Source organism: Pieris rapae, chromosome 23, assembly GCF_905147795.1.
Source record: "Pieris rapae chromosome 23, ilPieRapa1.1, whole genome shotgun sequence".
NCBI lineage: Eukaryota > Metazoa > Arthropoda > Insecta > Lepidoptera > Pieridae > Pieris > Pieris rapae.
The window spans coordinates 2,172,192-2,187,928 of NC_059531.1; the positions used below are offsets into that span (position 1 = coordinate 2,172,192).

Consider the following 15,737-nt stretch of genomic DNA (forward strand, 5'->3'; position numbering starts at 1 on the left):
TAAGCCTTTTTACATAGCTTTTCTTTAATACATTTCTTAAATTTATTAAAAGGCAGAGATAAAAGAGCCTCTGGGATTTTATTAAAAAGTATCCCTTTTCCCAACTAACTTTAGATAGTCTAGTATTCTTGAACTATGTAATATTCTTTTTTTATTAGGGTTTCCTTGATATATTGTTTAAACTTATATAGCGGAAATTTGGTTATATCATTTGGAATTTTGTTATATATCTTTATTCGTTTCCCCATAAATGAGTGAGCAGTTTTATGAAGCCTGAAAGATGGAAAAAGCAAGTCTATTCCTACTTCGTGTTTAAATTGTGACAGTCACTGCGTTTTAGAAATGTATTAATGTTTTTATAAACGTACATAATAATATGTAATTTCATACACATATTGGGAGGCAACTGTTTTTTTTAATGTTACAGGAGGCAGACTAGCAGGAGGCGCACCTGATGTTAAGTGACACCACCGCCCATGGACACTCGGACTGCCAGAAAGCTCGCAAGCGCGTTCCCGGCCTTTTAAGAATCGGTACGCTCTTTTCTTGAGTGAAGTCGAATTGGTTCGTAAATACTACAGTGGGCAGTTGGTTCCACATCGTGGTAGTACGTGGCAGAAATTATTATTTAACCTATATGGAATTAATGTCCCGTTTTGAGTCAAAGAATTTAATCATCACCCTCCCATCCAGCTCCCTGGACTACTGAACTACCTTATCACCAATTACCAAACTGCCATATGCAGCAAGTGCCGGTATGTTCCAATATGATCTTTGATCGTGTAAACTTTCTTTGCAATATAATATGTATTTACCAAGAAATACTTTAAAAAATAATAATTCGTTTAGGATATGCAAATTGCGCCATCTTATTATTATTATCAAAATCGAATTTCGTTTAATGAAGCCACTCACCACTAGAGGCGTGGTCGACCAGCGTCAATTTAGTGATGTGTTATATGCTTGATCCGAATTTGAGGATCATGACGTTTCGTACCGATATGCGGATCGGAACGCATGTGCTTTATTCGATTAATAAAGATATATAAATATTGTATGGAATACTTTCGACAATTTCACTTTCGTTATTTTGAATCTCTCGGTAATTAGAATTTTAATTATTGTTAAAATCAATGTTAATTGATCCCCTAGATAATTTTAAATTGAAGGAATAGTATATTGCATAGTTTGAAAATGCAATAACTTGAAGTCAGGACTTCCCTATTCTCTATTATATATATCTATAATTTGAAGACCATACAGACCTGTATACATGAATGAGATATGAGTATGTTCGCATTCCAGTCTTCTCTTAAACGTAACTAAGTTATGTAAATTGTTTGATGACATAATGACAATGATATTGTCTCTGAAATCTGAAAATGACAAACAAAGTGTCAAACAAAAATTAAGGAATAATTACAAAATAATAAATTGTGCATTTAATATAGAAACAGTAAGTCACAAAATTTGATCAAATTCTTATTTACTTGGTTCCCCCGCCCCTATTGGACATATAAACGCTTGTTATTTTGAACTCTCGGTCATCTAGGTCATGTGATATTATTTCTGGTCCCTTGAGTTTGAAAATAGAATTGATATATATTATAATTATATAATTTTCAGATTTAACTTACTCAAAAATATTTTGATTACATTATATAATACATTAGTTTTAACGGAGGCATAAAGTATATATTTGTAATTGGAAACCTCTATTTTTTAAATATTACACTTTTTAATTGAAAAATATAAATATACAAAAAACTACCTAAAATTCCTCATTCCTCTTTATCATACATATTGATGACTAAATAATATATTATATTACATTGTATCTAAATCTATTTGGATCCGTGCCCTTTGAAATATTAAATTCAAACCAGTAGCATGGTCTATATTTTTTTCGGATCCGAATCGATTGAATCGTAAAACAATCCGATGGTCACATCCCTACGTCAGTGTACGCCACGCAGCCGGCAGCGCCACTAGTGGGGAGTGGCGCTAATTAATGCATGTCACTCAACTCTCAAGTCTCAAACTAAACTTTAAGCAGCGCTAGTGTTTTTAATTATTTACTTGGCTTGTTAATTGTATTCCCGAATCCCGTTTCATATAGAGGTTATGTGTAAAACTAAAACAACATTTAGATTTTAGTGTAGTGTGTAAAATAATTTTAAAAATGGAGAGTAGAAAAGATACTTTAACCATGGCAAAAATGTGTCGGTTTTGTTTAACGCAAACAACACCTCTGAAGAGTTTGTATTCCAAAAATAAGACCAATAAAGACGCTTTAAGTTTAAAATTTAAAGTTTTGTCATGTCTCTCGTACGAGGTAAGTGTAGCTTTTTTAATAATCTATAGTTTAATTTGAAGCAGACGCCACTGCAATTTTACCGCAACGACTAGTATGGCCTACAGAAAAATAATGTTTTCGGAGGTATACTTACGAATATTTACATTGTAGCAATATATTAAAATAAGAATTGATTTTGTGGATATGATTTCCTATTTTCTTATATGGCTCCGGTTGTAAAATCCACTAAATATTAGATTGATTTGGGAGTGACCTCAAAAGCGCCATCTGGTGTGTAACAATACTGAATGAAAAATTCTTAACTCTAAATTAATTATTTTCTATTTATTACAGGTTTTTCCTTCTGATAGAATGCCAACATATATATGTGACCGTTGCAAGTTCTTTATGAACTCATTTTATGAATTTAAGAAAATTTGTAGACAATCGGAGGAACTAGTTCTAAAGTTCATCCGCAATGGGAAAGCATTCGAGCCTGTTGCTTGGCCTAAAGCACTGTCAAAAGTAAGATATTTTTTTCCACTGAAAATTTATTTTATGACAGATAAAACTTTAGTAGAAACTTAAGTTAAAATATGTAATAAATAATGTAATAAATTTAAATGACAGCTATTACTAAAGCCCTTGTTGTTCGAGTCATGAAGAGAAATGGCAACTTTTTCTGTATGTTGATTAGTTTCTTTTCGGACACCAAGTTTAAACTCTGTATTGCCTTATATTAACAATATTTATACATATATATAATTCATTAGGGCAAATGTAATAAGTTCATTTAACTGTAACTGTAGATATAACATACTATTTATTTTGGAATAACTTCCAACTGTGACATTGTTGACCATAATTATAATAATCTATTATAATTGAGAACTGCGCACACACTGTATGAAACTATCACTGACAGATGTCAAATGTGGTCTATTAAAACCCTACTGTAATAATATGTATGTATGTATGTAATATATTTATTCATTAAAAGTTATACTTTCAATTCAACCATACCCTGCAAAATTGCATACACAGTTTGAGTGCAGGTAACTCGCTCTATATAAACATAGTTTATAAATGATTGAATAAGGTTACATTACACAATTAATTTAATTTAGTTATTTGTTTTGAATAAAGTATTAATGTTTGTAAATAAGATGTGGATAAATAAATGCACACAATTTATATATAATATTTCCTTGACTGATGTGGTATATCTCTCTCAATTTTGTTGAGATACTTATGTCATAGATATGAATAACAAACATGTTGGCACAACAAAAAAATTAATGTTAATGTTAAAGCAAATATAAATATATAATGCCTCATTAGACGGGTATAGCTTTTGTATCACATTTAAACGATTTAGCAATATTATTTGACAACTTGATCCGGTATATATTTTTTTAGGTAGTCTTAGTGAAATTGATATTTCTACCTAAAACAAACTTTATTTTTTATTTATTGACACTTGGTTACATTACAATATAAAAATTGAACATAGTTAAATGAAAAGGAGAGAAACTGGCGGCCTTATCGCTTTTTAGCAATCTCTTCCAAGCAACCACTGTAAGTGAAGGGAAAAAAATTGTATTAAATTACTTTGGACGAAATCATTAATTTAGTGTAGAAAAGCAAATTTCCTATATAAACTAAAATTATTTTAAATTGATTTTATTTGTATTGTACAGATTGTTATTTACTATTGACATATGTATTCCCATTTCTAGTCTTAACGCTTGTAAACATCTTACTTAAGTCCTCATAATTTTCACAGATATATATATATCCTTCCTTAAACATATTTTCATAAGTACCTATAATCCAATGCTTGACAGATTAATAATATACAAATTAGGCTACTAATGAACTGCATTTTTCTAGGTGTATGACAGTTCCAAAGATGTGGTAAATACAATTATTGAAGGTGGAACAACAGTGCAAGTATCCTCGCAAGATACATCGGAGAGTGAAGATGAGGATGCAAATGTATACAATGTTCAGGTAATATTTTATTACTGTTAAACAGAGCTGAAACTGAAATTAACACCTGTAACTTAAATTTGTGGCCATAGGTCATATGATAAGTCATACTGAGAAACATGATTATGACCACAGAAATATACATATTCATATAGTTTTGATTTCCAGCTATTTCTTTGTATCCTTTACTTTGATCTACTACAGCCCGATCCGAGTGATGCAAAAGAACTTATACTATATTCCTTTAGGCTATGGGTTAACAAGGCTTATAATTGTTTATTTATTTTTTGTAGTAATCATACAGCTGACATATTATAAAACAAAACAGTCTACATAATTTAATAATATATATGTGACAGAAAAATATATAGAGTTGGCCTAGTTAGCAAGCGACTCTTATCTCTGAGGTCAAAGGGTCGATCTGTGCAAAAAAATCTTTCTATGTGAGAATTTAACACTTAACCTGTGAAGGGAAATATTGTGAGGAAACCGACATGTCTTATACCCAAAATGTTGACAGCTTGTCAGGCACAGGAGGCTGATCACCTACTTGCCTATTAGATTGACATTTTTTCGGTTACACATAGGATTGTGGGAATATAATTTTGTGTATTTTCTATTTATGTTGAACAATTGAAATATTTAATCATTTTAAAATGCTAAAAATATTTTTATTTTTTTCATTCTAAAAAGCTATTATAAAACAAAGTAACAAATACAAGTTGTAAAACAATTGAAATATCAACAATCGATTACAAATATAACATATTAATATATCTGTATTAAATATACATGATTAATTTTATTTGTAACAATTAAATATTGTTATTTTTTCACACCAACTTTTCAAGACTTCTTTACCTGCTTTTTTTAAAATATTATTACATTATTTTTCTTTCTTTGAGTATGAGGTGGAAACTCAATGTTGTGGTATCAGCAAATTGACCAGCTCTGTGGTACATTTGCTCCACAGCATAATGAGCTAGGGCCAGTTATTACTTCAACACTCACTTATTCCTTTTTTTTCTTACCTATTTTTGGGTTCTGTGTGTGTGTTTCATTAGTAATATATGTTATGTCAGTCTGTCATTTAATATGAATTGTAACTCATAGGTCATAATAGGTAAATTACATTCATATTACAGATTTGGTTTGAGTCTAGTCTCATGTTAAATCCTTCTAAGAAAGGTAGGCCTGACATCAAAGATAAAACTAGTTATAAATAAATAGTAAATATTATGGTTAATTTATATGTAGTAGTGAATTTAATACCATAGAATTACTCCGAACAAATTTATTTTAAAAATCACAAATCCTAAAGATATATAAATGCTTGTATATTGATAATATTAAAAAATTAAACTAAAACATTCTAATCTGTTTCTGTAATTGAACAACAATTTGAACTTTTTTTTTATATATACAAATATAACACCTAAGGTAATATAAACGTTCAAGATTAGTGCCTTAATTTTTTTTTGTATAATCTGTGGCGTTACAAGTTTTTTTAGTTCTGGGCCTCAGATTTTCTGTATGTACTTCATGATAATTTGTTAATCTAATAGGCGATTAGGTGATCGATCCGTCTACTGTTTGTGTGTGAGGCAAGCCGGTTTCCCGGCTAGCCTTATTAAGCACTATATTATTCTTCACCGTTCAAGCGAAATTAATTGTGTAGAAGAAATGTCTATTGCTGCATAGCCGTAGATTGAACCTACAGCGTTTATTATAGTGATATATTTTTATCTATAATAATAATTACAAATAACAATACAATTTTAATAAAAGTAATTTGATTAGTTTAAAACAATTAACTTTGGTCTTTCAGATTGGTGAAGACGATGAAGCAAAGACAACGCAAGTGAAGATTGTCACCACAGACATTATAGAGAAAAAAGCAAAAAAAGGTAGAGTATATATCTGGTTAAGTTTTTATTTCGCTTTTTATTTTTATTTTACCGTGTGTTCATAGCTTAAATTTTCCCGTATTTTTTATTTGCATGTTTTACTTTTTATTTTGATTAGCATGTCACATGTTTAGGCGAATGGCATGATTCGGTGAGTATTGGTTCAATTATTTTGTTAAGAATGGCTCAGATAAGTATTTCAGACGTGTACTAACTCTTGTATGTCAATCTTGTGTACGAAGTTTGACACTTGACAGCGCATCTGACAGTTTATACTAGCTGTGTCTATTTATTTTAATTTGAAATGCAAATGTCTGGTTACTTTTATTTTTATTCTAAAACTCTTTTAATATAATACGTAATTATTTAAATAATCTCTTTCAAATCTAACATTTTTTTTTAAATAAATAGATATTCTAGATAATTCTCCGACTATGTAGTCGTCGGAGGTATTAAATAATAAAATATAATACATGTATTTTGGAATGTAAGATCAACATGGTTCACTTTTTCCACGTCATTAAATTTGGACCTGTTGGCATCCCTACTCATCGGCAAAGAAGACAGACGGTGTTGGCCGAGAGAAAAAGCCGGCGTAAAAATCTCTCGGTACTCTTTTTAAAACAAAGCAAATCATCAAACAATTCTACAATATTTAAAACAAATATAGCAAATTAATTAAATAGTTTACGTAAATGGTATTGGTAACTCGGATGACGAAACACTACTAAACACTACATATTTCTTTTAACTAAATTTTGTACGACATGGAATTAATTCTGTGACGGTATTGATTGTTGTTTATTCTTGGTCAGACCGCATGATTTTGTCATGTTTCACGTTCCAATACCACAAGCTTATTTTGCCGCGCATTAGTAACAGCAGACGGCAGAAATGACATTGACGGCTGACAGTTGACATTTGATTGATTCATGTGTTGTGATTTTATGTTAAACGACTATTTTTTGCTTGAGTTTAGTATTAAACTGTATAGCAGTATCTGAAGTAGAGTGTAGGATTTTAGTTTGACTTTTTTTTTTAATTTTTTCTGTATTATGAAAAAGTCAATAACAAAAAAAAACATGAGTCTAAATTTCACTTATAAAACTAAAGTTATTTTCAAGAGCGAGAAGACCAATTGGTTTATTTTAAAAAGGACTTATTTTAAGACGACATACAAGAGTAATACTATGGTATTGACTACTGCTACTTGTTATTATAAGTATTTGTATAGTTAATAAATGTGTCAGCCAATTACCATAGATACAGTAGAGACAGAGTCACGCGTGGCCGAGGGATGTTGGCCATGCGAGGAATGTCATCGTACCTACCCTTTGGAACAATTGCTGACCCTGCACAAGATGAGACAGCACAATCGACCTAAGCTCATTGAATGCGATATGTGCGATTCGTAAGTATTTAATTTGGTATATCTTACTAACGACTCAATCCTAGATATTGGTGAAAACTGCACTCAATTCTGTGCAGTCGTTTTTGGCCTATCTGACTGATTCTATCTATACTAATATTATAAAGGTGGCGCTACAACCTCTTTAGGTCTTGGCCTCAGATTTCTGAATCTGTTTCATGATCATTTTTAAATCTAATAGGCAAGTAGGTGATCAGCCTCCAGTGCCTGACACACGCCGTCGACTTTTTGGTTCTAAGACATGTCGGTTTCCTCACGATGTTTTCCTTCACCGTTCAAGCAAATGTTAAATGCGCACATAGAAATAAAATCCATTGTTGCCAAGTCGGGGCTCGAACCCACAACCTTAGGTATGAGAGTCGGGCCTGATGTCGTAGGTTTGATGTACTATAGACTCTATCTACGCAATTGTTATCATCTTAGCTTTAATCATTGTAACCTTGTATGTATATGTGAGAGAAGAAATAAAGATTTTATTTTAGTCTAGTCTATGCATATGTTTATAATTCCCACGACTGTATCTATTTTATTATTTTTTTGTTTTTAGTACATTTATCTTAAACATTGCAATGTATGTTTAACATAAAACGGTTTAACTTAAAAAGTTTTTTTACCTATTTTTATATTTGTTAACGTCATGCCTTTGAAATAATTCCCTTGGCTTTTGAGTCAGATTCTATTAGAAATATATGTTCAATTTAATTTATATATATATATAGTATATATATAGTTCTTGAGTGTTATATGTTTCAGATGTATGTACTATATTTAAATAATTATATTTGTTATGGAAGAGCTGGGAACCCTAACACTGGTATATTTATTTAAAAGAGTTCCCAAAACTTACACTATGAAAAGAATGATGTACCTACTTAAAGTGAATAAAGACTTTTTTATTATTATTATATATATGTTTCAGAAAATTCTTCTCAAAAAGTGATTTAACAATACATCAACAAAGACATTCCGATGGTACGCCGTTTCCATGTGTGGCCTGTGATCATAAGTTCAAACGGCTTATACTTCTAAAGAGACATGAGAAGGTGAATATTAATGTATCTAATTATCAATTTATTTATACAAAGGGTAAAGGGTGAGGAGGCTGATACATCTACTGACAGTCCTCAAACTTATAGAGTTGATTAAAAAAGTTAAAATTCTTGTATTAAATTTACTTGCAAATCTCAATAAAAAAGTGGATTAAAAGTCTTGTAATACATTAACTGATAGTTCTCAAACTAATCACTACATATTATAAAACAAAGTCGCTTTCTCTGTCCCTATGTCCCTTTGTATGCTTAAATCTTTGAAACTACGCAACGGATTTTGATGCGTGTTTTTTTAATAGATAGAGTGATTCAAGAGGAAGGTTTATATGTATATTATCATTAAATAGTGGACAAGTAAAGTTATTTTTGAGGTTTCTAATGTGATGTCGTAAATAATTACATTTTTTCCGCTTACATTGCAAACGCAGGCTGAACCCTACCAGTTTTATCAAAATAATGTACTAAGTATTGTACACATTGAAAAGGTCTACAGAAAAGTCCGTATATGTCTATCTCTTATGGATAACACACATTTTTATATACAACGTTCACAGATTTTCTGTAGTGTATTTAGTATCAGCATTGCACCCGTGTGAAGCCGGGGCGGGTCGCTAGTAAATTGATAAAAAAGTTAAAATTCTTGTAATACATTAACTGCTAGTTCTCAAACTAAAAAAGTTTATTAAACAGTTAAATTTCTTGTAATATATGGGCGGCGGTATCACTTAACATCAGGTGAGCCTCCTGCCCGTTTGCCCCCTGTTCTATAAAAAGAAAATAGTTTTCAAACTTTTAGTTGATTAAAAAAGTTATTGTAATACATTAAGGCCTTGTTAGCGTCTAGCACGCTTTAATTTTTTTTCAAACAAACTTCAGTATAACATACCACATCAATAGATCTCAAAATTGTATTTACGACACTAGGCAAAGCGCGGGGTCAAGGCTCAAGGCAAACTTAGTTCTCAATAAAAAGTTCATTAACAAGTAAAATTATTTGTAAAACATCTACTGCCAGTTCTGAAACTTAAAGTTAAATACATTTATTGCTAGTTCTCAAAGCTCGTATACCAACGAACTGCTACTAATCTCTTTCCGTCTGAAATCTTAATATATAAAATTCTTGTGTCACGGGGTTAGTAACCGAACTCCTCCGATCGACTGATTCTCATGAAATTTTGTGTGCGTATTGGGTAGGTCTGAGAATCGAACAACATCTATTTTTCATACCCCAAAATGTTAAGGGTGGTCCACCCCTAAATTTTTTTATTTATTTTTTAGACAAAATTGTTCGTTTTTATTTTTTTACGATACACCATACAAAAATACATGCAGCCCTAAATTTTCACCCCTCTACAATCATCCCTTATGTTTTTTTTTGTTAATTATAAACTTTAATTTTTTGGCACAAAAACATGGCAAAACAACGTTTGCCGGGTCAGCTAGTAAAATATAATAATCTTTAGAGTTATTAATATGTGTATACGCAATCTGTCTTACACATAGATTCTGTGTTTTAGTTGGTTCATTCGGACCTACCTCAACACAGTTGTCCGAGTTGTCCTGCCACATTCATCTCCGTAGAAGAATTAACGTCGCATCAACAGAGACACATAAAAAGAGCGGAGAGGTCATATGTATGTGATGTGTGTGATAAGACGTGAGTAGTTTTGGTACAGGTAATATATAATTCAGATATATAAAAATTTAAAACATAATATTCAGATATATAAAAATGTAAAAGTATTGTCGTAAATAAAATAAATAAATAAAAATGCCTACTTTTTCAAAGAAATTTTTTGAGGGTACTCCTAAAAAATTGATGTACCCTCAAATAGGGAAAACTTAATTTTTTTTCAACAGTAATGGTTTTAGGATGTGTGGGTCAGATCTTATATATATTGATAAATAATAATAAAAAATGTTGGTAATGAAATTAAAACGTAAAAAAATGCTTTTTGTATTCAAGAAGTGTTTTGAGGGTATTCAAATTTATTTGTGTAGTGTGTACTCTCAAATTTTGTGCCTGTGATCTACCGCCTTGTAACTCTTTTGTATCTGTCTATCAAATTCTGTTACACTGTAAAAAAAAATATCTCCAGAATCCAAATCCAGAAGTACTTTAGTTAGAGTGGTGCAGTTAATTTGTTTATATTTTTTATGAACAAATTACGAGGGTACCTTATGTTTTTTAGGACTACCTTCAAAAACATTTTTAATGTTAGTGATACAAATCTTTATTTTCAGATTCGCCGTGCGATCGACTCTTCAAAGACATATCGCCGTATTACATAAACGCGAACCCCAATTCAACTGCGAATATTGTCCTGAGCGTGAGTCTCAGAATACAACCCTTCAATGTTTATTCTTATCTGTGGTGTAATTTTATTTTGCTCATAGTCTAAGTTTGATGTCCAGGCAGTAGTTTTTAAGGCTTCCATAATTCCTGGATTATATTTATTGTTTCGCTAGGAGTTGAATTCAAAACTTTTCGTTAAATTATTTATTGTTTTATTTGCTTGTTATATATTTTTTGTAAACTACCCTCTTTTTCAGCTTTTATATTATCGTTAGCAATTTTATCATCACTCTTGTGTTTTGTGTTATAATAACAAATTGAAGGTTACAGTACATTTTATTTAACATTATTTTTACAGGTATTTCTATGTCAGTAAAAATTTAAGCTATGAACATACGAATGACTAATGAAGATTTTTTTAATATAATGCATATTGGTTTTTAGAAAGACTTGACTTCGAAACAACAGTAAAGATATAAATCTTTTTGACAAATGTTAATATTTTATTTAATTCCATGTCTGTAGAAAAAAACAACACTTACAATGGAAAAAAACTTAAATTTTCCCTATAGGATGTCGATTTTTTGTGACGGTATGCGCGCGCATTGTTAAAAATATTTTTTTTCCTCACGCGCCAATAAGAAGTATAACTTCAAAAACATCTTCAACCAAATCCAGGACGTACTCTACTCTGATTTTTAATTCCGTAGAATTCTGACAGCTATCATTTTTTGACATGTCAGAGATTGCAAACCTTTTTGGCCGGGCACATTTTTCAATTTCAATACGAGTCTGAATATCTGAGTCTAAATACATTTTATTTGTCAGTGAATGTATCCAATTTATTAAGTGTGGTGCACACTTAAAAGTGGTTTAACGGCGAGTGATTTTTCATTACAAACAGTAAACGCACAATTAAAGATAACATTTTTTTAAAAGTTTACTAAACCTGCATAAAATAAAGTTATTAATTCGATATATTGTTCGTGATGATTATTTTTGTATTAGGTTTATATTACCCACACATTGTCTATACTTGAAAATGCATTTTCGAGGATTCCAAAAAAATAATAATCATGTACTATTATATAGTAAATCCTTAATTACTTGAACAACCCCATAGTGTCTTTCTGAATTAAAAAGAGTGGCGGAGAGTTTATTGCCAGTTCTTCTCTTCAGTTCTATTCTATTAGAGAACTGGCAGTAAATGTAAAATTATAAGCATTTAATGTATACATTTCGACTGAATCAATGACTCTTCATGAACTGCTATGTCCACTGTAGATGTTATATCCTTTATTGGACTGAAAATATTTTTTAGAGAGTTTATTGCCAGTTCTTCTCTTCCGTTCTACGCCCTACATTTGAGAACTGGCAGTAAATGTAAAATTAGTATCATTTTATATTTCTTTTCTTTTTTTGACGTTCATAAGTGTACAATATGTTACCTATCTGAATAAATGATATTTGATTTGAATCTCACTCAAAATGGAGGTAGATAATAAAAATCCAGCTATCTCTTTCTAAACACCAATGTGCATTACATGGAATTAGTTGATGAATCTAATAAGTGTATTATTGCAGGTTTTGGCTCCGTGTCGAAATTGTCAAGACATTTGCGAACGCACGCTGGTGAGAGGCCGTACCCCTGCAAGTACTGCGATAAGAGTTTCATCAAATCGCAGCATTATACCAGGTGATTTGACAAGATTTTGAAATTTTTGAAGTGAAACTTCTTTAGAATCGTTGTGATTTCAAACCGGATGCAACGAAAAAGCGACAGTAAAAAGAGACAGAAACATTAATTCATATGATTTAACGTGGGAGAAAATGAGATAGATAAACTTCTTTCGAATCGTCGTGATTTCAAACCGGATGCAGCGGTAAAGAGAGACAGAAACATCAATTCATCATATGATTTAACGTGGGAGAAAATGAGATAGCAGGCATTATACAGCCTCTCTTTACTGCCGCTTTTTCATTTGATCGAATTTCAAACTTTCGATGTTTTAGTTTTTCCCAAATTAAAAATTTATATTAAACTTATAAATTAAAATTTATCATTAAAATATACTGTTTTAAAAGAACACACACATTTAGATAATGGAAAATGATTAATTTATATATGATTAATAATAAAAAAAATGTTTTTGAAGGTTTCACTTCTACCATGTGTGAATTGCACATATGTTTTTTTTTGTATTTCTTCAATACAGAGGACTACTGGCAGCTTGGAATTTCTGCCAGTAATAATCTACGAAAGCTTTTGAAATTTGGACATATGGGATTCAATAATGGGGTTCGGCGTGACTAACATAAGTATGGGATTGCTTGCAATATTACATCTTGAAACAAATATCCAGCTATCCCCGGTTTGCCAGTTCTTCTCTTCCGTTCTACGCCCTTGATTTGAGAACTGGCAGTAAATGTAAAATTAGAATCATTTTATAATTATTTTTTTGACGTTCATAAGTGTACAATATGTTACCTATATGAATAAATAAATTTTGACTTTGTAAAAACATCGGATATTCATGAGCACCTCCAAAGATCAAGGAGATCTTAGAGGAGATCAAGATCTGAAGTATGAAATACAAAAAAGGCTTCCTAAAAAGCTTGCCACGCAAGTTGTGGTCTAGTATTATTAGGTCTGCTAATAAATACTTAAATAGGCTTAAAAGGCGACAATTCCTAAGTGTTGATAGGCACGGTTGACAGTATTTTTTTAATATATAGGGGGCAAACGGGCAGGAGGCTCACCTGATGTTATGTGATACCGCCGCTTATACATGCTATTTGAAATTGCTTAGAAGAAATATTAATAATATCCATAGCGCAAAATAATCTACATCATGAGTATACCCCCACTAACAAACTTTTATGTTGTACCCTCACTTTCAAACATTACAGTCAAATTCATCAAATTAAATATTACTTAGTATATTATATATTGATGATTCTTATTGTTTTTCCCTTTTGTGAATATTATTTGCTTATATTTTTAGTTTATGTATTTTTTATATATTTGTTAGCTGTAGGATCACGAAATAAATATATAATAGAAAAAGATATAGAGAATAGACAATAATATAACAAAAATCCTGCCTATATTTCAGATTTACAAAAATTTTGTTATTATATTTAATATTAGTAGCTCCGAAGTATTGAAAACCTCCAAATTCTTCTATTTGTCTCTCATCTTCGCCACTATTTTCCAATACTTCCACGCTATCTCTTTTATTTCATCTTCCCAGTTTTCATCCTCCCTTTTTTTCAGTAAAAGTCGTTTTGATCTGTCGACCCATTTCTGAAGTAAATTATTTTTGTTGACTTCTTAGAGAAAAATCGCTTAGGCATCTAAATATCTGTCTGGTTGATTATAGTTTTTCGAGTTTACGATTATAATTTAAACTCACAATCGACACCATAGCAAACTTTGACAGATGACAATCAATACTTACAATTGAATGTTGGTATTGTGGAATTTATATACAATAGTTTCTTCAATTTAAACAGTTTATTAGGATTATGTATTGCAGTTGTAATAAATAATTATAATATTACAGACATCTCCGTGTAAAACATCGAGATGAAATGCGCACAGGCCAAAGCCCCGACGAGTTGTACAGGTGTGAGCAATGTGAAGAGACCTTCGCGAACCAGGACGAGCTGATCTTCCACTCCGCGATCCATGCGACGCAGAACCTCACATGCCCGCTGTGTCAGGAGAAGTTTGACAATGTGGATGACGTCACTACCCATATAAAGTCTCATGTCAATGGTGAGTCGGTAGCTTATGTCTGGGCATTTTCAGAAAAATCTGGAGCGGACAATCTTTTTCCACCGGTTTCTGTCCGGCGATTTTCTTGTTACAGTGTACAGTTTTCAGGAGAAGTTTGACAATGTGGATGACGTCACTACCCATATAAAGTCTCATGTCAATGGTGAGTCGGTAGCTTATGTCTGGGCATTTTCAGAAAAATCTGGAGCGGACAATCTTTTTCCACCGGTTTCTGTCCGGCGATTTTCTTGTTACAGTGTACAGTTTTCAGGAGAAGTTTGACAATGTGGATGACGTCACTACCCATATAAAGTCTCATGTCAATGGTGAGTCGGTAGCTTATGTCTGGGCATCTTCAGAAAGATCTGGAGCGGACAATCTTTTTCCACCGGTTTCTGTCCGGCGGTTTTCTTGTTACAGTGTACAGTTTTCAGGAGAAGTTTGACAATGTGGATGACGTCACTACCCATATAAAGTCTCATGTCAATGGTGAGTCGGTAGCTTATGTCTGGGCATTTTCAGAAAAATCTGGAGCGGACAATCTTTTTCCACCGGTTTCTGTCCGGCGGTTTTCTTGTTACAGTGTACAGTTATCAGGAGAAGTTTGACAATGTGGATGACGTCACTACCCATATAAAGTCTCATGTCAATGGTGAGTCGGTAGCTTATGTCTGGGCATTTTCAGAAAAATCTGGAGCGGACAATCTTTTTCCACCGGTTTCTGTCCGGCAGTTTTCTTATTACAGTGTACAGTGAGTCTTTCAATTGATTGGTGCCACGTGATCTTTTGCCTTCTGCCTTTATATATGTGGTTTTTTTATATTAACTAATAACTATTTAATAACTAATTACAATACGAGATTTTCGAGAAAAAAGTTTTTAGTTAATGTTAGTTTAGTTGTTCAATCTAGGTTTAAAAATATAATATTGAACTTAAAACTTTACTGCAAATGGTAGAAGATATAACCACAAGATTATGATTGACTT

General features: G+C 31.6%; 1 protein-coding gene across 2 annotated transcripts in view; it reads left to right on the plus strand.

The window, feature by feature from the left end:
- The first annotated feature begins 1,991 nt into the window (after nt 1–1,991).
- The window catches only part of LOC110995502 (RE1-silencing transcription factor), a 34,686-nt gene continuing 20,940 nt past the window's right edge, over nt 1,992–15,737 (plus strand). The window contains exons 1-10 of one of the 2 annotated variants that reach the window (XM_045633407.1): nt 1,992–2,335; nt 2,651–2,821; nt 4,190–4,309; nt 6,117–6,195; nt 7,459–7,606; nt 8,544–8,667; nt 10,191–10,330; nt 10,918–11,003; nt 12,554–12,665; nt 14,536–14,750. In XM_045633407.1, coding sequence (XP_045489363.1) covers nt 2,183–2,335; nt 2,651–2,821; nt 4,190–4,309; nt 6,117–6,195; nt 7,459–7,606; nt 8,544–8,667; nt 10,191–10,330; nt 10,918–11,003; nt 12,554–12,665; nt 14,536–14,750 — 1,348 coding nt within the window. In that variant the 5' untranslated portion in view covers nt 1,992–2,182. The remainder of the gene's footprint in view (nt 2,336–2,650; nt 2,822–4,189; nt 4,310–6,116; nt 6,196–7,458; nt 7,607–8,543; nt 8,668–10,190; nt 10,331–10,917; nt 11,004–12,553; nt 12,666–14,535; nt 14,751–15,737) is intronic. The other variant, XM_045633408.1, reaches the window with a different exon arrangement.